General features: G+C 39.3%; 1 gene segment (V, D, J or C); it reads left to right on the top strand.

Annotated features, from left to right (window-relative positions):
* Window positions 1-12,277: 12,277 nt before the first annotated feature.
* LOC113177283 (immunoglobulin lambda variable 9-49-like) lies at window positions 12,278-12,789 on the top strand. The segment is given in 2 exon segments: window positions 12,278-12,342; window positions 12,464-12,789. Coding segments are annotated over 2 exon segments (372 nt in total).
* Window positions 12,790-26,288: the final 13,499 nt, after the last annotated feature.

Raw genomic sequence — 26,288 nt, forward strand, 5'->3', positions numbered from 1 at the left:
CTAAGACAGGGGCTACTTGATTCCCCTTGACATGCAACAGCAAGAAAGGTTGACTTGCTGGTAGCAGGCCTTCTCTGGCCCCCGGGGCCCAGCCCCCAATTCCTTGTTCTGCATGTCAAAGTGGCCAGCTCACAAGGCCATGACATATGTGCTCCACGGGAACATCTTGACCTTTATCTAACAATGGCAGATGTCACAACCAAATTTCTCCCCCTCTCTGTTGTCCGTGCCTTTCTCTTGGGGTGTTGCCAACTTAATTTTGTCTGCACTACGAAGACAGCCTCAGCTGTCCCCCTTCGTCTACCATCGTCATGATACAGGATTCGAGGCAAGGCACTGCACTTGAGTGATCCACTTGAGTGGACCTCAAGGGGAGCATGTCCTATTGCATGCAGGTTTGACGTCCACGCCCCGCCCCACGAAAAAAGGCGTCAGCTGATATGGCCTCAGGTTTGGGGAAGGGCCCTCCTTAAGGCTGGGCCATACTATGCAGCCACTTCTGCACAGTGGGATAGGACCTCTACTCTCGCCTGTATTGTCGTAATAAAACAAAAAAGGGGGAACTGTGGTGAGCCGTTTCTGTGAACTGTGGCCGCCATTACAAGATGGTGCTGGTTTTCCCTGTAGTCTGTGACAAACAACTCCTTATCAGAATGAGTTGGCACGCTGTGACTTGGCACCCTATGAGAAAAGTCCACGTGGCAGTTGTGCATTGGGGCTTTATCTGCTTTATTAAGGCTGGGAGGGGCATCCGAGAGTTAGAAGAAAAAGTATCAAGGACCTGAATAAACTGCTGAAAGAAGATTCCTGAGTTGCGTCTTCCTTGCGGGCAAGGGGTCGCGACAGAAAGGTACAGACAAATCAAGAAACCTAACATTGACTCCCTTTCCACCACATCCTGGTGCCCCTTCTCCATTTCCCTTAGGGGAAGGTCAAACCCAGCATATCAGGGCTCAGCATGTCTTTCCTTTGGCCATGCCTTCCATGTGACATTTTTTTCTCCAACTCCATCATAATTGCTCCCAGGGTCGCTTCTTAGATTCTCCATCTCAGGGGCCTTGGTCACAGGTGCTGTCTTAGTCACCTCCTCCAGGTGTGCTAGGAGCTGAGATACAGTGAGCCTGACTCTGGGTCTTTTGTGACTTGGCATCACCAGCTACTGAGAGTCCTGAATAAACTCCCCCTGACTTCCCTGCCTGGCACTTCCCTTCTCAGTTCCTACCTAAATTGCTCTGTCATTACCTAGAAAGGTGTCATATATTGAGACCTAGAAACTTCAATTTTCAAAATATATCCCCATTAGGTTCTCACCCACTTTCCTGGCTCCTATACACTGTCTCTAATATTTATTCATATCTCATGGTCTTATTCTTGGCAAGGCTCTTTAGACAATCTTGGAGCCAAAAATGTACATGTGTAGCATCTGTTCTAAAACCCCCAAAATGAATCTCTGACATTATTTCCTCAAAAGCAGTAGAATGTCTTGTATATCTCTCCAGATCATTTCGGTGAATAAGATAGAAGGGGGAGGGTTTTTTTTTTCAAAAGTAAGCAAATTGTTTTTATTAAATATATAAATAACAGGTATTAAATATGTTATTCAACTGATATGTTGTGAGAAAAAAAATAAGATGATAAATCAAGGACAAGTATTCTTTTTAAAATAAGTATATGCAGTCCAAGTGCAAGGAACATTTGAATCCGATTTCTGTGCTGGTAGGATTCTCTCCCTCATATTATTAAAACAACAAACTTTATTTTCATTTTCATACCATTGGTTCTAATGTATGAAAATTTATATAAGCGAAACCACATCAGTTCTAAACAATGAGCAATAAAGGAAGCCATGCAAAGGTCGCCCCTGAGGAGTCACAAATAATGCTCTGATAATAAGGAGGCCACAGAAGGGTGTGACCAGCCTGGTCTTACATGGGAGCAGTGGACAGAGCACTAGGTATACAGGGCTGTGTGTGAGGGACACTGATCACCACGTCACATGATGGTGTTTTTGGTCCTATACACCGGGGGGTGGTGGAGATCAGGGGGTGGTCCATGAGGGTCTGGGGGTGATTAGAGCTGGGATGAATACCTGGCCCACCCTAGTGGCCTATGCTCAGGGCTCGCAGCTGTGACCTCACCTGAGCTCACCCAGCCATATCCCTGTCACATCCCTGACATCCTCAGTCACAGGGGGCAATGGAGTGTCCAGGGTAGCATCAGAAAGTAGAAGGATTCTCATATGCATGCATAGGCCAAGCCCTCTGAGATTATGAACAAGGCAAGGGAGAGACTTCAGGGAAGCTCTGCTCAGCTTCGTGGCACATTAAACTGAACTCAAGGATGACATGCACCATGGCTTGGCCCCCTCTTCTTACCTTCCCTACTCATCACACAGATGTCTACATAAGGGATAATGAAAGAGCCTGGAAGAACATGGGACCTGCCTTTTTCCTGCTATCTATATACTCACAATTCTCATCTCCTGCTTCGAGAATCTGGGTTCAATCTGTGCTGACTCAGCCACCTTCAGTGTCTAGAACGATGGGACAGAGGGCCACCATCTCCTGCACTGGAAGCAGCATGAACATTGGTAGCTATTATGTGAACTGGTGCCAATAGCTCCCAGGAACAGCCGGCTCCCAGGAACAGCCGCCAAATTCCTCATCTGTGATGATAATATCTGCCCCTTAGGTCTCCCTGATCGCTTCTCTGGCTCTGAGTCTGGCAACTCAGTCTACGATCTCTGATAGATAATCTCTGTCAGGGTTTTGACAGTAGCCTCAGTGCTTTCCCATTGCCAGCAGCCCCTGTGGAAGTGAGAAAAGAACTCCTTCCCTGTCTGCCAGGAGGATGAATGACCAGTAGCTCCTGCTCAGGCCTGACCTGCAGCGTCTGGGGCTGCTGCCACTGTGGACCAGCAGCAACCATAGGCACCACCTGGAAGAGAAGATACTCCTGGTTCCTAGGAGTATCCTAGGAGTAGCAACTGGTTCCTAGGATAAAGGATCTCAAGCAAATGGAAATTCCTACTCTTTCAAAATTTGAACAGATTAAGAGGATTCTGCTATCCCTTTTCTCTGAACTTTTACTAATGGAGAGGCAAATGCAACTGTGTTCATCTCCTACATAACTGGGTATTTCTTGATCTTCATCATTCATTATTTTCTTATTTTCCAGAGCTCCAGAGCTTTGTCATCCTTTCCTAGGTTCTCACTGTGAATCCTTGTTCACTTTCTTGCAATCTGTTTCTTACATAAATCATCTTAATGTTGAATAATTGATATACAATAAACCACCTATATTTGAAGAGTCCCAATTTACATTTAAAGTTTTAAGATATTTATACACCTATGACAACAACACCACAATCAGATCAGTGAACCCATCTACCAGCCCACAAGCCTCCTCCTGACCCTTGAAAATACTCCTGACATCCCTGTTCAGAACACTTCCCAGGTAATTGCTGATCTACTCTCAGTGACTATTCATCAGTTTGCCTTTCCTAAGATTTATGAAGAAAAAACACAGTATGGGTCTAGCTTCATTTCCACTGAAGACTCCCTCTGAGACCTTTTCAGGCTGTGTTGAATTGTACTTTTTCTTATAGAGTAGGCGTCTTGACCTTTGTGACCCTGGGCATTCCTGCTTTGTAAGCTCTTATGCTACAATACATAAATATTAAATTTTTATTTTCTGACTCCTTCAAAATAAACAGAAATATTACTCCACATGAATTCCATTGATTTTACCTCTTATTCTAAAAGAAATCAATATATTTCATTTGGCCTCTTAATATCTTGCATCCTCAAAGGCCTAGGCCTTCTGTCTCTGAGGGATGCTCAGCCATACCTGCATCTTATATTATCATATACTCTATTTAATCAGTCCTGATAATTTTATTAAATTTTATAAAATAAATTTACATTAATAGTGAGATGCAAAAAAAAAAATATTAGTAAAAATGTACCTCCTGTCTCCTACATCTTTTCTCTTGACCCTTTCTTTTCATCTGTGACAGTACTCTTCTACCTCCAGCAAATCTCTCAACTCAGTCAATGTCAAGAAACATTGGGAAAGAATGTTGGAAGATTCATCTGCTGAGATTAATTGCTGCCCCTGCAGGGTACTCACTGATGTGACAGGTGGGGAAGGTGTGGCATTGTGTCTCTGCCTGTGGAACTATGGGAACTTCTTGGAAACATGTGTGAGAAAGCATTTCACTGTGTTCTGTCTGTGAAGACTCCAAATCAGCACTCTGAGAATCAATGAGTTCAATAAGTTAAATCAGTGACTTCAACTTGATATGTTCTTCTCAATCTTGTTTCAGCTGAAGTTCCCAGTGGTCATGTCCCAACATGTGGCACATGCTCCATCTTCAAAGGAAACAACTATACATATAAGAAAAAATGCACAGATATCAAGAACTAGGCTGAGATCTCTCCTGTTATATATACTCAGGAGCACAAAATGGGTTAAGGCTGAAGCAGGTAAGATAAAAAGCATATTTTGGGAATACTCATCAAGAGCTCTAAGTGCTACTCCACCCCACATGGAGGTTCCCTTTATTCTACAACCTACTAAAATGTATTCAAGGGACATTCATAGAAGTCAGACTATTTCCTATTCCACTGTGGACTTGAGGCAGTCTGGACAGATGCTTGAAGAACATAAAAGCATACTGAGCTCTAAGCAGGAACTGTCCTGAATGAGGCAATAGGAGTGTCTTCTCAAATGTTCACATGTCAGACAATGTAGGAATTCTCAGGGTGAATTTATATCAATTTTGTAATTATATTATAAAAATGGATGACACCCAATTTTGGATTGATAATTTGAGGAGACTACTAAGTGGTAACAGGGAGAGATGAGGTGTGGCAGGAGGAAGTAATTCACTTATGCCTTGATCCTGGCTCTTTATGCACACACTCTATCTTTCTGCTTCTTTCATATCATGAGATGAGCAGCCTTCCTCCACACCACACCTATCTGCCATGATGTTCTACCTCACCTCAGGCCATGTCATGTATTTTGTCACAGTAATGAAAAGTTTAATAAAACACTCTGCATGCCCACCACCTGTGAAAACAGATTTTGTGCATGTTATTTTTTTCCCTCTGAGTCTGATGCTGAACACTGGGGAGAAAAGCACACTGGAAAAGCTTTATATCCTGCCCATTAGAACTACTAGCCTGGGGTGGTTGTGTGAAATAAACAGACAGGGTCATTTGTATCATGAATCACAAATAATTCTTAATCTGGTCTCTGAAAATTGAAGTCATTTCCAATTATTGGTGATTAGCAATATTGATGGGATGAACCACCATAAAGGTGTCCAGGTTGGATGTGTTATATGTTGATAAAGGCCTCTTCACATGGAATGTGTGCAGATTATATCACTGTTTCCCCATATCCAAGTCCTGTTCAGTGATGAGTATAATATTTCGTCCCCTGAAGTGTGCTTAAGACAGCTGTCTTTTTTGCCCAATGAAATATAATTTCTGGATGCCTTCTGTACTTCCATGGAGTATGGTTAAGATCCAACACTCACCTTGACCCCCTCAACTTTCATTCTGCCATCCTGACCAGATTTATACAAAAGGATAAACTTTTCTTGACTTTAGGAAGGGAATGACACTGAGCACCTACAGAGTAATTGCCCACACACGCAGTGAAAAAATATATAAGGCTAAGAATTTAGCTTCTATGGATTTAAGTCACTGAATTTGTGTTATTACTCAGAATAATCAGGATTTCACTGAAAAAGACTAGAACTGCCAAGATTATGCATCTTCAATTGGTATAAATATGGCCAAAATGTGTCTCCATTAAGAGGAACATTACATTAGGGTTCCCAGTTCTTCCACAATATTAACTTCAGATGATCCTCTACCTTGGGTGGCTCACAACTCAGGGTTTTCTTGAATGTTCTGTGATGAAACCAGAAAAAAACAAGATAAACAAGAACAAGCTATCTGCCCTATAATAGTTTAATATATTCCATGAGCTTCATTGCAACTTAAACACCCAATAACTCAAGTATAGAATGGCTCTATTCAATTCATTTTAAAAAGAAAACAGTTGTAAAGCTAATTTGATGGCTAATGTCCAACATTTAGCAATAATAAAATTGTCTTTCACTTTTTAACCACAAAGTGTGGTATTTTTGCTTATGTTTTTAACAAGCTCTGTTTGTTGTTATTGTTAGTATTCAATACTTTTTTTGTTGTTTTAGAGTTTTTATTTAATGATGTCTAGACCCATGTGCTATACAAAATTAAAAGTTTTGGCAACATTTTCGTCATCTTGTTTCGGGGCTTTCATTACTTAATATGATCATCCCTTTCTCAGACCTTAATTACAGAAGTATATCCAGGTTAAATTTGAAATTATTCTAATATAAACGCTAGCAAGCATATGTGACAGAATAGCTAAGTCTACGTCATATTGAATACTTTGATAATAATAATAATTGGTCAATTTTATATCTACTTGAGTTTGGGTGTGTTTGTTTTCCTTTTTCATAAATTAACTAGAGTTGACTAATATATTTCCTAGTTTCATATCTCTCCCTTCTATTTGGCAGGAGTTTTAGCTGTTTAAGATTGTGGACCATCAATTCTGCACTTAAGTTGCCTAGTCCCCTGTTTTATCCGAAATTGTGTTTTGTTTTGTTTTTTTACTCTTAGCTAGAAAAATGACCATCTTCCAATTTTATAGAGTATGTGTTTGTTTTTGACCTACAGAAAATAGCACATATATTGAGAAACCTGATGAATCACAAAATTAACAAAAAATCACATAAGAAATTGCTGCAGTGTCTTTATAGATCTTTAGCCTGTTTATTGATATGGTTATTTGGGTTGTTGTTGTTGTTGAGGTTTTGAGGTTTTTTGTTCTGTTTTGCTTTTGCTTTTGGAATTCTTTATATATCCTGCAAATTAATGCAGTATCTGAGGTCCCTGTGGTAAAAATTTTTTTTTCCCATTCTGTAGGCTCTCTCTTCATGTAATTGTTTCCTTTGCTGAAGCTTTTTAGTTTGAATTCTCCCTTTCATTGATTCTTTTTTTTAACTTTTATTTTTTACACAAATGGAGCATGACCTTTTATTTCTCTGCTTCTACATGATGTAGAGTCATACCATCTTGCAATTATACCCGTATATAGGGTAATAATGTCCATATTCGTCCAACATCTTCTGGGACCCTATTCCCCCTCCACTTCTCTCCCTTCCCTCTGCCCAATCCAATGTTCCTCCATTCTTCCCTCCCCAACAATATTATGGATCAGCATCCATTCATCAGAGAAAACATTTGGCTTTTTTTAAATTGGCTTGCTTTGCTTAGCATGATATTCTCTAGTTCCATCCATTTACCTGTAAATGCCATAATAATTTCGTTCTTCATTAAGGTTGAGTAATATTCCATTATGTATATATACCACAGTTTCTTTATCCATTCATCTATTGAAGGGCATATAGGTTGGCTCCACCGTTGAGCTATTGTGGATTGAGCTGCTATAAACATCAAGATGGCTGCACCACTGTAGTATGCTGATTTTAAGTTGTTTGTGTATTGACAGAGGAGTGGGATAGATGAATCAAACTGTGTCTCCATTTCAAATTTTCTAAGGAATCTCCATACGGATTTCCAAAGTGGCTTCACCATTTTGCTGTCCCACCAACAATAAATCAGCACACCTTTTCCCCACTTCTTTGCCAGTACTTACTGTTCACTGAATTCTTGATAATTGCTATTCTGACTGGAGTGAAATGAAATCTCAGAGTAGTTTTGATTTGCATTTCTCTAGTTGCTAGAGATGTTGAATATTTTTCATATATTTGTATATCGATTAAATTTCTTCTTCTGTGAAGTGTCTGCTCATTCCATTTATTGATTTATTTGTTGGTGGTGGTGGGGGGGGGTGGTGTTACTTTTTTTAGTTATTTATATATCCTGGAGATTAGTGCTCTATCTGTTGTACATGTGGTAAAGTTTTTCTCCTATTCTTTTGGCCCTTTTGGCTCTCTCTTCACATCATTCATTGTTTCCTTTGCTGCAAAAAAAAAAAAAATTAGTTTGACTCCATCCCATTTATTGATTCTTGACTCTATTTCTTGTGATTTAGGAATATTGTTAAGGAAGTCGGGTATTAGCTGACATGATGAAGACTTGGGCCTATTTTTTCTTCTATTAGGTGCAGGGTCTCTGTTCTAGTGCCTAAGTCTTTTATCCACTTTGAGTTGAGTTTTTTGCAGGGTTAGAGATATTTAATTTCACTTTGTTACATAAAGATTTCTACTTTGCTCAAAACCATTTGTTGAGGAGGCTATCTTTTCTCCAATGAATATTTTTGGAGATTTGTCTAGTATGAAATAATTGTATTTATGTGGGTTTGTCTCTGTGTCTTCTATTTTGTACCATGAGTTTACATTTCTGTTTTGGTGCCAATATCATGCCATTTTTTTGTTTTATTTTGTTTTGTTTGATGGTCCTGGGATTGAATACAAGGCCTTGTGCACACAAGGCAAGCACTCTACCAACTAAGCTACACCCAAAGCCCCTATGCCATTTTTGTTACTATGGCTCTGTAGTATAGTTTAAGGTCTGGTATTGTGTTGCCTCCTGCTTCACTCCTCTTGCTAAGCATTGCTTTGGCTATTCTGGGTCTCCTGTTGTTCCAAATGAATTTCATGATTGCTCTTTGTAGTTTTATGCAGAATGTCATTGGAATTTTCATGGGAATTGCACAAAATATGTATAACACTTTTGATAGTATGGCCATTTTGATAATATTTAATTATGCCTATGGAAGATTTTTCCATATTCTAGGTTGTCTTCAGTTTCTTTAGTGTTTTCATTATAGAGGTCTTTCACCTCTTTCTTTAGATTGATCCCCAGATATATTTTTTTTATTTTGAGGCTATCATGAAAGAGGTAGTTTTTCTAATTTTTCTTTTAGTGGATTCATCACTGATGTATAGGAACACATTTGATTATGGGTGTGGATTTTATATCCTACTACTTTGCTGAATTCATTTGTTAATTCTAGAATTTTTCCTGGTAGAATTTTTGGGTATTCTAAATATAGAATCATGACCTTGGAAAATAGTGATAGGTTGAGTTGTTTTTTTTTTTTGCTATTCATATCCCTTTAATTTCTTTCATCTGTCTAATTTGCTTTGCTATATTTTTCAAGAATATGCTGAATCAAAGTAATCTTTGTCCTGTTCTAGTTTTTTAGGGTGAACTCTTTCAGTATTTCCCATTTATAATGATGTTGTCCCTGGGTTTAACATAAACAGCTTATATCATGTTGAGGTATGTTTCTGCTATCCCTACTTATTCTACATCTATTAAGACAATTATATGATCCTTACCTTTAGGTTTATTGAATTAATTTATTGGTTTCTGTAAATTGAACCAAAATGGCAACCCTGTGATGAACCCCACTTGATCACTGTCTTTTTAGATTTGTTTTACTATGTGGTTTGCCAGAAGTTTATTGAGAATTTTTGCATCTATATTCATCAGAAATATTGGTATTTTCTTGTTGTGTCTTTGGTATTGGTATCAGGGTGATACTAGCCCCACAGAATGAATTTGAAAGGATTCACTCCTTTTTGATTTCATAAGATAACTTGAGGAGTATTGGTGTTAATTCTTCTATGAAGGTCCTCTAGAACTCATGTGAGAATCCATGTGTTCTGGGCTTTTATTGGTTGGTAGGCTCTTAATGGCTTCTAATCTTCTAATTCATTGCTTAAAATTTATCTATTTATGTTGTGTGTGTCCTCCTGATTCTGTTTGGATAGATTATATGTCTTGAGAAATTTGTAAATGTCTTCAAAATTTTATTGGAGTATGAATTTTGAAATTAGTTTCTAATTATCTTCTGAATTTCAATAGTGTCCTTATGTGTTCTGTCACCACCAGATGGTGGTGTAGGACTGCCTTGTTGTCCCAACACAACTGTTCAGTTAGAATCATTCACTCAAAGGAGCTTTAGTCTTGCTGGTGGACCCTTTGTGCTATGATGAGGACTCAGCAACTGTGTTCTGTCTGGTTGGACTGAGTCCCTGGAGCAGAGGATTTTATCTCATCTCATCAGGTGCTTCCTGCCAGGGTTCCCCCAGGAGGAAAGCAATTCATTTTTTCTCACTCTGCACTGAGTGCTGTCCTCAAGCACCAGGGCTGAGAGAGAGACTGGGGCAGACACCTACAGCAGCCCAGTCCCAATGTGACAATCAAAGTCTGTGTCCACTATGAACTGGAGTCCTCCTGCACCTCCTCAATACTGCTGTTGTTAACATCAGTCTTCAGCGGGTCTCAATTCTTAGTTCACATCAATCACTCCATCTCAGACCCATAAGAAATTTTTCTCCTGCCCCTTATCTCATCCCCTACTCCTATCTGTGTTTGCAGGTTCCCTTTCATTGTTATATTGAGTAAACTGCACTCCATCTCTGCATCTCCTAAATCACCTGCCAGTTTTACCTACTCCTGGAATAGTAGCTTTAGTGTCAACAGATCCTACATACAATAGTACTATGTTACTCAGCTTCAAGAAAAATATCAGGGTTCTGGGGTCCCGAGGCACTTTCCTGGAACACAGATGCCTGAACAAGTACACATGTGTTCTGCACATCTCTGAGCTGCAACCTTAGGATAAGCTGATTATTATTTAGTGCATGACATGACAGCTCTAAGGTTTGCTGTGTGTTATACATGGTGCTAAAAAGTCACAAACCAGAATATCAAATGAATGATGTATGTTCACAAGACAATGTTAGTGGATTTCTGATACACATAATAATTAAATCATAGTATAAAACATTTAGAATTATAAATTACTCAATGTTCTATGAATATCATATATGCGCAATATAAAAGCACAACAAATCCCAACTTCACATGCTTGTGACTTTTGGGTGATGCCTTATTACATTTTCAATGAATATGCATAAATGGTTACAAGTTCCTGTGACAAGAGCAGTGTGGCTAGCTGATAATAGACCACAAAGTTGTGCACACACTAATCTCTAAATTCTATGAATATCCTAGGATGAATGATAAAGCGATAATAAATTAGTTGTGGAATTAATGTTACTAATCAATTCACATTAGGGTAAGGAGATACTCCTGGAATTTACCTGGAGACAGTGGGATTATGAGGGTTCTTAGGGTGGAAGAGAAAGATGAAGCAACTTGTGTGATGCATTATGAGAAAGTATCCATTCAGGATTTCTGGCTTTTAAGATGGAAGCAGTCACCACCAGCCAAGGAATGTGGGTGACCTAGAATTGGAAAATTAAAGAAGACAGTTTTCCCCCTAGAGCCTCCAGAAGGTAGCACAACCCTGCCACCATCCTGAAGTTAGCCCAGGGAGATCCCTGCAATTCTACTGACCTCTGCAAATGAAAGATAAATAATTTGTTTGAGTCCTTGCCTTGTAATCATTTCAATTGTAGATACATATTTCCAAATTTCCCATTAGCCTAATGGACCACTATTTATGAGAAAAGTCCTTCATTTGATCAGACTTATGTAAACTCTAACTTGGGGTGCTGGGTCTGTATTTGGGCAAGTGACTTACCCAACTCAGCCAACTTGCATCCTGGAATGATGGACATAATGAGACAATATGAAAGAAACACTAATTATGAACATCTGAGTTGATTTTCCTAACTGATCCCAAGCAGTGGAAATGTTCAGTTCCATGTTATTTTTCATGACACTTTTCATATTTGATTATTGATTCCTGGTGAATTTTTGGCAGAAAAAACAAACACCCTAATTACCACATGCAGTAGTGATATTGATCTGAGCACAGTATTTGAAACAAAAATATCTCCATTAGTATTTCTAGGATTCAAATGAAAAGGTAAAAAGGCAGACAAGTCTAAACTTCCACAAGTAATTTTTAGGAGACATCATGGAACACATTTTGGGGACACTTGAAGCATGTTCACAGATTGAGATGTCCCCAGAGGATTCCACATTTAAACAGGGGTGGGCAGAGGAGTGAACCCTGTGTCACTAAGGTGGACTCAACAATTGTGCTCTTCTACAGAGCCCCAGCACCTGCTTCCTCCCAGGTTCTGCCCATCAGGCAAATAAAAGCATCCCCACCCTCCACACTTTGTCTTGCATCATTCCAGGCCCAGAAGAAGATCAGCCAGTGAAGGGCAGTGGGTGGAGGCACATTTGCATGAGCTGCTCCACCTTGAGGCCAGTGGGGAGGGATAAGAAAGGCTGGAGGCAGCCCACACCAGCTCTGGACTCAGGAAACTGTCCAACATGTTCGGGACTCTTCTCCTCCTTATCATGCTCACTCACTTCCCAGGTAGGGACAGACTTCTGAGTCCCATGGCAGACCCCTATCCTGTGTCTCTCCTCATGGACTCAGATCCCCAGACACATGCACCCTATCTCTGACTTCCACTGTGATGTGTCTGTGTTTACAGGGTCCCTCTCCCAACCTGTGCTGACTCAGCCACCCTCTGCATCTGCCTCCCTGGGACAAACAGCCAAACTCACCTGTACCCTGAGCAGTGGCTACAGTAATTACTATGTGGACTGGTTCCAGCAAAGCCCAGGGAAGAGCCCCAGGTTTGTGATGCGAGTGGGCACTAGTGGCATTGTGGGATCCAAGGGGGATGGGATTCCTGATCGCTTCTCAGGCTCAGGCTCTGGCCTGGATCGGTACCTGACCATCCAGAACATCCAGGAAGAGGATGAGAGTGTCTACCACTGTGGGTCAAACCATGGCAGTGGGAGCAGCTTCGTGTAACTCACAGTGACACAGGCAGAGGGGAAGTAAGACAAAAACCTCCAGGCTGATGGGCCCTGTTATACTTCACTTCCCAGTGTCCTGACTCAGAAGGAGCCTCCTGACCCTGATTAATAATTTCTACCTTCCCAGATATTTTATAAATTTAATTCACATTAAATATCCCCCATATACAAATATGATCTTATTAGTGTTTGGAATATTAAGTGTATTTGGACATGTGTGTTTGTTCCCAGTCATGAATCTGCTGATGGATTTTATTTTGGAGATTGTAAAGCTGTTTACAGATGTGTACATCATACATTCCTTTTGTCACCGTTTTATGTTAGTTTTGTCCATATTCAGCAGTTAGGAGTATTCCACATAGTGATGGGATTTGAATATTTTCCTTGAAATTCTAGATCTTGACCCCAACATGGATAACACAGGCACACATGGTTCATCTGGGCTTCACCCACCTTGCCACCTTCGTACACTTACATATACACAGAGTTCTCAGGGTGTTTGTTTCTGTCAGAGGGAGAAAGTGCCAGAAACAGAGAGAAACTGTGCAACACCCAGGATGTGGATTTGAGCTTCTCTGTAACTGAGGCACCTTTGGGAGTTGCCCCTTTGTTCTCCATACAGTGAATTTATTTGCATTCAGAAAAATTACTCTGCAGCAGGTTTATGCTGCTAATCACCTAGATCAAGGCAGATATCACAGGTTAATACTGACTTTTCTGAGATACCAGTCACATTCAGGAGTTCCAGACAAACTGCACTTAGTATCAATTCACCCCAACTTGAGGAGTTCCCATAAACACCTCAGTTTTGCAAATTCATAACAATTAATTACAGAACAAAATGAAAGCTCTATTCTTTAGAAGATCACAGTCTTATTATACAGAAAGCAAATCATATCAAGTCAGATAAAGGGACAGAGAAGTCAACTTCTGGTAGTTCACAACTTGAAGCATTCTTATATTCAGGTTGCCTCACTCTGCTAATAGATTTATAGGATTACCCATCATAGATAATCACTCAGGAAATGAGGATCTAGAGGTAGTTATTGAGTCTTTATTCCTTAAACATAATTCTTTTGAAGTAACTCAACATCCATCCCCCTCCACTTCATGAAGATGAGGAGAGTGTTCTGATCGAATGCACTCAAAGCTCCAAATTTGTAGTAATCTACTTGGTCTTTCTAGAGTGGTCATTCTTCTTTCTTAACCTATCTGGGGACAGACCATGAATCAGTTCCTGAGCATAAACTCATGTGGGGTCCCTGAGGAAATTCCTAAGATTAGAGCCAGGAAAAAGCCAAACTTCACTTTTCATTATGTTAACACTTCATGTACACATTTTCTCTCTCTAATTAAGCCACATTTGGCCACACATGACAGAACATGACCCTTGCTCTGAATAGCTGTCATGATCCATGATCTGTGAAGATTCACCAGGATGAAAAGAAGATGGCAAGTGAAGGATGCCTCTCTCTCACTGCTCAGAGGAGACCATGAGTGAGCAAATATGCATGTGTTCATTTGTGCTCAGACATATAGAGTCATATATTAAATTTAATTTCCTCATAATCTTTTATTCCTATACAAAGAACTAAGGTCTTATAGAAATTTATAGGACAATACGTTTTATCTTGTTAATGGCAAAAATTTGGAGTTTTGACTCAGAAAGTCAATTTTTGATTATGTACTTTGCTATCTGGTTTAACCTAAGGAGGTTGACTGTAATGTTTAAATCACCTGAGAAGAACTAACTTTCCTTATCAAAATTTTAAGTTAATCTCTCTTTTTTTATTGTTGGTTGTTCAAAACATTACATAGTTCTTGATATATCATATTTCACATTTTGATTCAAGCGGGTAATGAACTCCCATTTTACCCCGTATACAGCTTGCAGAATCACATCAGTTACACTTCCATTGCTTTACATATTGATATACTCATGTCTGTTGTATTCTGCTGCCTTTCCTATCCTCTACTATCCCCCCTCCCCTCCCCTCCCCTACCCTCTTCTCTCTCTACCCCCACTACTGTAATTCATTCCTCCCCCTTGTATTGTTTTTCCCTTTCCCCTCACTTCCTCTTGTATGTAATTTTGTATAACCCTGAGGGTCTCCTTCCATTTCCATGCAATTTCCCTTCTCTCTCCCTTTCCCTCCCACCTCTCATCCTTGTTTAATGTTGGTCTTCTTCTCGTGCTCTTCTTCCCTAGTCTGTTCTTAGTTACTCTCCTTATATCAAAGAAGACATTTGGCATTTGTTTTTTAGGGTTTGGCTAGCTTCGCTTAGCATAATCTGCTCTAATGCCATCCATTTCCCACCAAATTCTATGATTTTGTCATTTTTTAATGCAGAGTAATACTCCATTGTGTATAAATGCCACATTTTTTTTATCCATTCGTCTATTGAAGGGCATCTAGGTTGGTTCCACAGTCTTGCTATTGTGAATTGTGCTGCTGTGAACATCGATGTAGCAGTGTCCCTGTAGCATGCTCTTTTTAGGTCTTTAGGGAATAGACCGAGAAGGGGAATAGCTGGGTCAAATGGTGGTTCCATTCCCAGCTTTCCAAGAAATCTCCATACTGCTTTCCAAATTGGCTGCACCAATTTGCAGTCCCACCAACAATGTACAAGTGTACCCTTTTCCCCACAACCTCGCCAGCACTTATTGTTGTTTGACTTCATAATGGCTGCCAATCTTACTGGAGTGAGATGGTATCTTAGGGTGGTTTTGATTTGCATTTCTCTGACTGCTAGAGATGGTGAGCATTTTTTCATGTACTTATTGATTGATTGTATGTCCTCCTCTGAGAAGTGTCTATTCAAGTCCTTGGCCCATTTGTTGATTGGGTTATTTGTTATCTTATTGTCTAATTTTCTGAGTTCTTTATATATTCTGGATATTAGGGCTCTATCTGAAGTGTGAGGAGTAAAGATTTGTTCCCATGATGTAGGCTCCCTATTTACCTCTCTTATTGTTTCTTTTGCTGAAAAAAAACTTTTTAGTTTAAGTAAGTCCCATTGGTTGATTCTAGTTGTTAACTCTTGCGCTATGGTGTCCTATTGAGGAATTTGGAGCCCGATCCCACAGCATGTAGGTCGTAGCCAACTTTTTCTTCTATCAGATGCCGTGTCTCTGATTTGATATCAAGCTCCTTGATCCATTTTGAGTTAACTTTTGTGCTTGGCGAGAGAAAGGGATTCAGTTTCATTTTGTTGCATATGGATTTCCAGTTTTCCCAGCACCATTTGTTGAAGATGCTATCCTTCCTCCATTGCATGCTTTCAGCCCCTTTATCAAATATAAGAAAGTTGTAGTTTTGTGGGTTGGTTTCTGTGTCCTCTATTCTGTACCATTGGTCCACCCGCCTGTTTTGGTACCAGTACCATGCTGTTTTTGTTACTATTGCTCTGTAGTATAGTTTGAAATCTGGAATCGCTATACCACCTGATTCACACTTCCTGCTTAGTATTGTTTTTGCTATTCTGGGTCTTTTATTCTTCCATATGAATTTCATGATTGCTTTCTCTATTTCTACAAGAAATGCCGTTGGGATTTTGATTGGCATTGCATTAAACCTATAGAGAACTTTTGGTAATATCGCCATTTTGATGATGTTAGTTCTGCCTATCCATGAACAGGGTATATTTTTCCATCTTCTAAGGTCTTCCTTCAATTTCTCTTTTTAGGGTTCTGTAGTTTTCATTGTATAAGTCTTTCATCTCTTTTGTTAGGTTGATTCCCAAGTATTTTATTCTTTTTGAGGATATTGTGAATGGAGTGGTTGTCCTCGTTTCCAATTCAGAGGATTTGTCGCTGATATACAGGAATGCCTTTGATTTATGCGTGTTGATTTTATAACCTGCCACTTTGCTGAATTCATTTATTAGCTCTAATAGTTTCTTTGTAGACCCTTTTGGGTCTGCTAGGTATAGAATCATGTCATCTGCAAATAGTGATAATTTAAGTTCTTCTTTTCCTATTTTTATGCCTTTAATTTCTTTCGTCTGTCTAATTGCTCTGGCCAGTGTTTCGAGAACTATGTTGAACAGAAGTGGTGAAAGAGGGCATCCCTGTCTTGTTCCAGATCTTAGAGGGAATGCCTTCAATTTTTCTCCATTCAGAATGATGCTAGCCTGAGGCTTAGCATAAATTGCTTTTACAATGTTGAGGTATGTTCCTGTTATCCCTAGTTTTTCGAGAGTTTTGAACATAAAGGGATGCTGTACTTTGTCAAATGCTTTTTCCGCATCTATTGAGATGATCATATGGTTCTTATTTTTAAGTCTATTGATGTGGTGAATAACATTTATTGATTTCCATATATTGAACCAGCCTTGCATACCAGGGATGAATCCTACTTGATCATGGTGCACAATTTTTTTGATATGTTTTTGTATCCGATTCACCAGAATTTTATTGAGGATTTTTGCATCTAGGTTCATTAGAGATATTGGTCTGTAGTTTTCTTTCTTTGAAGTGTCTTTGTCTGGTTTCGGAATCACGGTGATGTTAGCCTCGTAGAATGAATTTGGTAGTTCTCCCTCTTTTTCTATTTCCTGAAATAGCTTGAAAAGTATTGGTATCAGTTCCTCTTTAAAGGTTTTGTAAAACTCTGCTGTATACCCATCCGATCCTGGGCTTTTCTTAGATGGTAATCTTTTGATGGTTTCTTCTATTTCGTCAATTGATATTGGTCTGTTTAGGTTGTCTATATCCTCCTGACTCAATCTGGGCAGATTATATGACTTAAGAAATTTATCGATGCCTTCACTATCTTCTATTTTATTGGAGTATAAGGATTCAAAATAATTTCTGATTATCTTCTGTATTTCTGAAGTGTCTGTTGTGATATTGCCTCTTTCATCCCGTATGCTAGTAATTTGAGTTCTCTCTCTTCTTCTCTTCGTTAGCATGGCTAAGGGGCTGTCAATTTTATTTATTTATTCAAAGAACCAACTTTTAGTTTTGTCAATTTTTTCAATTGTTTCTTTTGTTTCGATTTCATTAATTTCAGCTCTGATTTTAATTATTTCTTGCCTTCTACTTCTTTTGCTGTTGTTTTGCTCTTCTTTTTCTAGGATTTTTAGATGAAGTATGAGATCATTTATTTGTTGATTTTTCCTTTTTTTAAGGAATGCACTCCAAGCAATGAATTTTCCTCTTAGAACTGCTTTCAATGTGTCCCATAGATTCCGATATGTTGTGTCTGTGTTTTCATTTAACTCTAAGAATTTTTTTAATTTCCTCCTTGATGTCTTCTAAAACCCATTGATCATTCAGTAACCTATTGTTCATTCTTCAAGTGATGCATGATTTTTCCTTCCTTCTTTTATCGTTGATTTTCAGTTTCATTCCATTATGATCAGATAAGATGCATGGTATTATCTCTACTCCTTTATATTGTCTAAGAGTTTCCCTGTGGGGCTGGAGATGTGGCTCAGCGGTAGCGCGCTCACCTGCCATGCGTGTGGCCCGGGTTCGATCCTCAGCACCACATACCAACAAAGATGTTGTGTCCGCCGAGAACTAAAAAATAAATATTAAAAATTCTCTCTCTCTCTCTCTCTCTCTCTCTCTCTCTCTCTCTCTCTCTCCTCTCTCACTCTCTCTAAAAAAAAAAAAAAAAGAGTTGCCCTGTGACATAATATGTGATCTATTTTTGTGAAGGATCCATGTGCTGCTGAGAAAAAAGTGTAGCTGCTTGATGTTGGGTGGTATATTCTATATATGTCAATTAAGTCTAGGTTGTTAATTGTATTATTGAGTTCTATAGTTTCCTTATTCAACTTTTGTTTGGAAGATCTGTCCAGTGGTGAGAGAGGTGTGTTGAAGTCTCCCATGATTATTGTATGGTGGTCTATTAGACTCTTGAACTTGAGAAGAGTTTGCTTGATGAACATAGCAGCCCCGTTGTTTGGGGCATATATATTTATGATTGTTATGTCTTGTTGGTGTATGGTTCCCTTGAGCAGTATGTAGTGTCCCCCTTTATCCCTTTTGATTAACTTTGGCTTGAAATCTATTTTATTTGATATGAGTATGGACACTCCTGCTTGTTTCCGCAGTCCATATGAGTGATATGATTTTTCCCAACCTTTCACCTTCAGTCTATGTATATCTTTTCCTATCAAATGCGTCTCCTGCAGGCAGCATATTGTTGGGTCTTGTTTTCTGATCCATTCAACTAGCCTGTGTCTCTTAATTGGTGAGTTTAAGCCATTAACATTTAGGGTTATTATTGAGATATGGTTTGTTCTTCCAGCCATAATTTGTTTATTAATGCTATTAAACCGGATTTGTTTTCCTCTTTGATTATTTTCCCCCCTTTACTGTCCTACCTCCCACTGTTGCTTTTCATTGTTGTTTTCCACTTCCTCTTCCTGTAGTGTTTTGCCAAGGATTTTTTGAAGAGATGGTTTTCTAGCTGCAAATTCTTTTAACTTTTGTTTGTCATGGAATGTTTTAATTTCATCTTCCATCCTGAAGCATAATTTTGCCGGATACACGATTCTTGGTTGGAACCCATTTTCTTTTAGCATTTGAAATATGTTATTCCAGGATCTTCTAGCTTTTAGAGTCTGTGTTGAGAGATTAGCTGTTATCCTGATTGGTTTACCCCTAAATGTAATCTGCTTCCTTTCTCTTGTAGCTTTTAAAATTCTCTCCTTATTCTGTATGTTGGACATCTTCATTATAATGTGTCTAGGTGTGGATCTCTTATGATTTTGCACATTCGGCGTCCTGTAGGCTTCTAGGATTTGGGATTCTGTCTCATTCTTCAAGTCTTGGAAGTTTTCTCGTATTATTTCACTGAATAGATTGTTTATTCCTTTGGTTTGGAGCTCTGTGCCTTCCTGTATCCCAATGACTCTTAAGTTTGGTCTTTTGATATTATCCCATAGTTCTTGGATGTTCTGCTCATGGTTTCTTAGCAGACTTGCTGAGCTGTCTATGTTCTTTTCAAGTTGAAATACTCTGTCTTCATTGTCTGATGTTCTATCTTCTAAGTGATCCACTCTGCTGGTAGTATTCTCAATTGAGTTTTTAAGTTGGTTTATTGTTTCCTGCATTTCTAGGATTTCTATTTGTTTGTTTTTTATTACCTCTATCTCCCTGTGAAATTGATCTTTTACTTCCTGGATTTGTTTATGTAGTTCTTTGTCAATGTGATCTTTCATTGTCTGATTTTGCTTTCTCATGTCTTCCTTGAGACTCCAGATCATCTGAAGCATGTATATCCTGAACTCTTTATCTGACATTCCATCTGTTGCAGCTATTACCTCTTCTAAAGTTGAGTTGACCTGCATTGCCTGTGGTCCTTTCTTTCCTTGTCTTTTCATACTGCTGACGTTTCTTTCTGCTTGGTGAAACTGTTGTGTTTTTGAAATTTTCCCTCTATTTATTTATATTGCTCTTGTATAGTTGAAAAATCATCCTTGCAGGGCAGGTAGTGGCTGTGATCCTCCTCCAATTGGTGTGATCCGTCTACCACGCTGGCAGGCCCTAGGTCTGCTCTGCTGGTCGGTCAAAGGTCCGCCTACCCAGCAGGCATGAGGGGCACCTGTGTCACTCCGCAGGTTGCTGGGCCTAACCTCCCGATGGGTCGCAGTTTCCCCTAGCTTGCAGGCACTGGGGGAGGGGCTGGTTCCGCCCCTCAGCAGGCTGCTGGGCCCTATCTGCCGGTGGTCACAGTCCCGCCTACCTTACAGACACTGGGGGAGGGGACGGGCCTGCCCCTCAGCAGACCGCCGGACCTGTCCTAGTGGGTCCAGTCCGAGTTCCCTGCAGGCGCGTGTAGCTGCTCTGTCACTTGGCTGGTTGCTGGGCCTGACCCGCCCGCCCGTGGGTTGAAGTTAATCTCTCTTAATAAATAGTTTTTCAGGATATCTGGTGAGATAATTCTCAATGTTGTTCATGATACAAATGTATGTCGTACTCAAATGCATTAAAATCTGTATTGTTGATTCTGGTAATTGATCACAATCAAAGTAATACTCTTCTCTTTCAATTTTAGAATATTAGACAGTTAAAGAAAATGATAAAATATGCAATAGTCACATCAATTATAAATTTTTACAGTCAATTGAATCTGAAAATAATAGGTGGAATCATCCCCTTATTTTTTGTTATGAATTTCTATGTTTAAATTTTAGTTATGTAAATATTGAAAAAACTAGTTAAACTTTTAGGTTTAGAAATTTCCTCATACAGTATTATCATGAAAGCAAAAGTCCACCCAACACATGATGGTAAGAACTTTTCTAGTAGATGATATGGAGCTTGGTCATCAGTAAAGGAGCAAAAGGAGCAAAAGTACCAGAAGGACCATAAGGACTCAGAGACAACATGGACCTGTGGTCCAGGAATAAGAATCCTCTTTGCAAGTAGAATCTACTAGTGTTGTGTTCAGGGTATAGGAGGAGGAGTTGAGGTAGGGTGGCTGGGAAGAAACACAATGAGATTTTAAATGGGAAATTAATGTTTATTTTATCTTGATGTAGAAAAGAATCTAAAGGAGTTTATTTAGGTAGAAAATGCTTTTATCATACACATGTAAAGGAAATATCCTTCTGAATACTCTGTATGTAATTTTAAAAGAGAGAGAGAGATAAAGAGAGAGAGAGAAAGAGAGAGAGAGAGAGAGAGAGAGAGAGAGAGAGAGAGAGAGAGAAGAAAGAAGAAAGAAAGTAGAGAACAGCTAGCCAGGGTCTCTGCATGACTCAGGTGGGCAGTGCACCAGGACAGTACAGGGAGGTACTCGTGAGGAAAGCTTATGCACAGTATGTGGAGATGTTCAGTCCTGATGTCTTGTGGAAGAAAAAGGGCCCTCAGCAGTCAGAAGTGGGCTCCAGAAGCCCAGGATGAGCATGGTCAGGTGTTATCAGCCATATGAGGACAAATCACCAGGACTCTGCTCACTGTGTGTTTCTCCACTAGGAACTTATGTTTGTTCAGAAGAGAAATTTTGTTTTGTTTTGGCACTTCTGTATATACAGTCCCCAGAATACAGCCTAACAACAAGCAAAAACTGCACGAGTATCTAGATTGATCATTTTGTTTTAGTTTTTGGTTGATGTTGTTTTAATTAGTTATATATGACAGTAGAATATATTTATGCATTTTGATATGTCATACATAGATGGGATATAATTTCGTTTTCCTGAGTGTACATGTTCAGAATCATATTGATCATGTTATCACATATATACATATAGTAATAATGTCTGTTTTCTTCTACTATCTTTCCTATCCCCACATCCTCTCCCCTCCTGTTCCACCACTTCCCTCTACCTAATCTAACATTATTCTTTCGTACTGCCCCCCCACACACCTTATTGTGAATTATCATCTGCATATTAGAGAAAACATTCGACCTTTGGTTTGTGAGATTGGCTTATTTCGCTTAGCATGATATTCTCCAACTCCAACCCTTTACTGGCAACTGCCATAATTTCACTCTTATTTAGAGCTGAGTAATATTCCATTGAATATATATACCATGCTTTCTTCATCCATTCATCTATTGAGGGATACCTAGGTTGGTTCTATAGTCTAGCTATTGTGAATTGACCTGCTATAAACATTGATGTGGCTGTTACTATGTATACTGACTCTAAGTCCTTTGGGTGTAAACCAAGGAGTGGGATAGCAGGGTAAAATAATGGTTCCATTCCCAGCTTTCTGAGGAATCATTATACTGCTTTCCATAGTGGTTGCACTAATTGGCATTCCCACCAGCATCCTAGCCAATATTTATTGTTGCCTGCATTCTTTATTATTACCATTCTGATAGGAGTGAGATGAAATTTGATTTGATTTCTTTAACTGATAGAGACATTGAACACCTTTTCATATATTTATTGATCAATTATATTTCTTCTGTGGAGTGTCTGTACAGTTTCTTAGCCCATTTATTGATTGGGTTATTTGTTATTATGGTCTTAAGTTTTTGATCTCTTTATATATCTTAGAGATTAATGCTTTATCAGAAGTGCATGTGGTAAAGATTTTCTCCCAGTATGTAGGCTCTCTCCTCACATTATTAATTGTTTCCTTTTCTGAGAAGAAGCTTTTGAATTTGAATCCATTACATTTACTGATTCTTGATTTTCCTTCTTGAGCTTTAGGAGTCTTGTTAAGGAAGTCAGATCCTAAGCTGATGTGGTAAAGATTTGGGCCTACTTTTCCTTCTAGTAAGTGAAGGGTCTCTATTCTAATGCCTAAATCTTTGATCCACTTTGAGGTGATTTTTGTGCAGGGTGAGACTTAGAGATTTAATTTCATTTTGCTATATATGGATTTTCAGTTTTGCCAGCACCATCTGTTGAACAGGCTGTCTTTTCCTCAGTGAATGATTTTGGCTCCCTTGTCTAGTATGAGATAACCAGATTCATGTGGGTTTCTCTCTGTGTCCTCAGATTGACCTTTTGAATTCACCAGAGGCAGAAACACAGAAAAAAAAAAAAGACTTAGGCAAAGATTATGATTGATGCTCATTTCTAGATATTTACAGTTGAGAGACTAAATTGATTAAAGACAAAAGGTCAAATGAGAAATTTGATCTTAGGTTTAGCAAGAGGTAAGGAACCTGGCCTTGAGTGAGGGGAAATTGACCTAGTAGGATGGACTGGATTCCATGGGTTTATGAGAAGACAATACAGAAGCACATGATCACTCACCAATTCCTGAATAAAAAAAAAACACAGAAGCAGGTGGTAAAAATTCTGAGCACAGAAGATTGACTCCTTGGGCAAATGCATTGCAGAGCAGGGTGAGTTGTATAACTTTCTAGCAACATCTACATGAACTAAGAGCTGATGAGATATTCATTAACAAAATGTCAAATCCACAGGTCAAAATCCATCATGGGACTTCCCAAAACTGCAACATTCAAGACCTCAACCCACACTTCCACAAATGATTCTGAGGTGAGAACTTTTGCATACAGAATGAGGGACTTTGGGGCTTGCTGCAAATGAAGAGCTGCTTCTGCAGTAAATGAAGTGCTTAAAGGAAGGAAAATATTGATGGCCAAAAAAGGTGTGTGCTAGACTGGAACTCATTCTGTACAATATGGCATGGGAAGAGCACACCAACTATAACCATTCTGTTCTCTTATGCTTCTGTCAGTTTATGAAATACTAACACTATTACATTAAATTAAACTACTTAGTATAGTTTAATTATAATATAATTATAATTGTAATATAATCAAACTTATTAAAATATACTTCAAAGTACACATCATTTTACATTTTAATAGTGAGAATCCAGCTACTAATTCTGAATAGGTGAAGAATCAAGTATGTGTACTTCTTCTAAATTATTTATCAATAAGTGAATATCATTTTTACAACGTCTTCAATAAGTTGCTAACACTTTATTTGTCACTTAATTATATGATTATACATCCTCATGATGGACAACTTCTTGAAATGACAAAATACAGTATTTACACTCAATTAATTGGTAGAAAATTATCTAGGATTCAGACCACACTTGTGTGTACAGACCTGGTGAACTGCAGAAACCAGCTAGGTTCTGATGTCTCTGGGCCAAGGGAAGCTGTGAGTCCTCTGACCTTCAGGGTACACCTTGGAAGTGCCTAGTTGTCTCTATACAGCTGCTTGGTAAGGACAATTTGCTCAAAGGAGCCCTCGCAGTTGGAAATTCTGGCAGAGTCCCTGAATAAGGACCTTGGCATGCTTTTAGCTGATGATTCCTCCCAGGATTCCTCCAAGGGGCATCTTCCTGAAGCTACAATGTGAGCTGAGCTCTAGCACTGTGGCACATGGTAAGGCTGTAGAAGTCATAATGGAAACACATTTGCATGAACAACTTTTACCTCTCCAGAGGGTGGGAAAAAAGGAAGAAGATTTGGGGCTCACAGGTTCCAATATAGAACTCAGGGGTCTGTGGCCACCATGGCCTGGACTCCTCTTTTCCTGTTGCTGCTTTTTCACTGCTCAGATAGGGGCATGCTTCTTAGTCCTCAATCAGCTTCTCTGTTAGTTCCATCTGTCAGGTTCAGACTCCAAATAACTTAAATCTGGGCTCTGGTCTAACACCAATTTTACCTTTGTTGGCAGATTCTCTCTCCCAGCCTGTGCTGACTAAGCAGCCCCTCTTCCCCACTGAACTCCAAGAGCATCTGTCAGACTCACCTGCTCCCTGAGCATTGGCTTCATTGTTGAAGACTACTGGAATGCCTGGTACCAGCAGAAACCTGGGAACTCTCCCCAGTATCTTCCCAGCTACTATTCAGACTCAGTTAAGAATTAGGGACCTGAGTTTCCCAGCTGCTTCTCTGGATTCAAAAATACAATACCCAAGCCAGGAAATTTGCTCATTTGGGGGCTGTAGCCAGAGAATGGGGCTGATTATTACTGTGCCATAGCTCATGACAGAAGAAGGAGCTATCCTTTCTCATAGTGTTTCAGATAATGAGTAAATGATTCAAAACCCATGGGTCCCCAGATCTTTACCCTTTCTCTCTTCAGTGAGAAGCTTCTGTGGAGGTGCCTGTAGCATAGACTCCTCTGTAGCAGGAAACATCCAAGAACATCAGATAGAAATATATAGGTTATACCTGTAACCTAACACACAACAGGACATCTCAGGAAGGACAAAATGAATGAGCAAACAGATCCTAAAGGCATACCACTATAGTCTCTGCAATGAAGAAACAAGAATAGATATATAGTCAGCAACTAAAAACACAAATTAGTACCGATACGTTCATTCATAAAGTAGTTTCATCAGCATATTACATAAAGTGAGAACCTTGTCCTACTAGTATTCTATCAAAGCCTAATGCAGTGACCCTTACCCTAGTCACACATTTTCCACTCTCTGAACCAACTCACCAGTCCAGTGGACACACCTCATTATACTCTCACTGACCTCCTCAGACCTCCTCCTGTCTCTCCTCTGCTCTTTCCTCCATCAGGCCTCTCTCTGGCAGTGTCAGGTCTACATCAATTTCACCACTAGGTATTAGAGACACATGAAATGTTTCTGGTGCAGTTTCCATCCTCCAATGTCAATCTCTAGGGCACAGGATCACCAAGTTTCAGACCACCATGGAAACCTTAAAATCTTATTCGAATTGTTGTCACATCCCTGAATTTCTCTTACCTCTAACCTCAATATTTTCTTTAATATGGCAATATAATTAAATTCTTTCCTACAAATAGTATTTTAATTCAGCTATTGATGGTATACATATAGAAGCTATTCATTTTCTTCTTCTTTTAATCCTTGTCCCTTTTTTTGTAATTTTCCTATTTTCTCCCTCTGTGTGCACTAATGGCCTATACAAGGCCTATACAGCTGCTTGGTAAGGACAATTTACTCAAAGGAGTAAATTGAGTCTTAATCCTATCAACAGGAAAGCATCTCTTATCTATGCCATTATTCTTCTCCAGCCCCCAAATCTATGTTTGCTAAGACCTCCCAGAACAGAATCCCAGCCACTGAAATTCTTTTTCTGA

Source organism: Urocitellus parryii, chromosome 3 (genome assembly GCF_045843805.1).
Source record: "Urocitellus parryii isolate mUroPar1 chromosome 3, mUroPar1.hap1, whole genome shotgun sequence".
Lineage (NCBI taxonomy): Eukaryota > Metazoa > Chordata > Mammalia > Rodentia > Sciuridae > Urocitellus > Urocitellus parryii.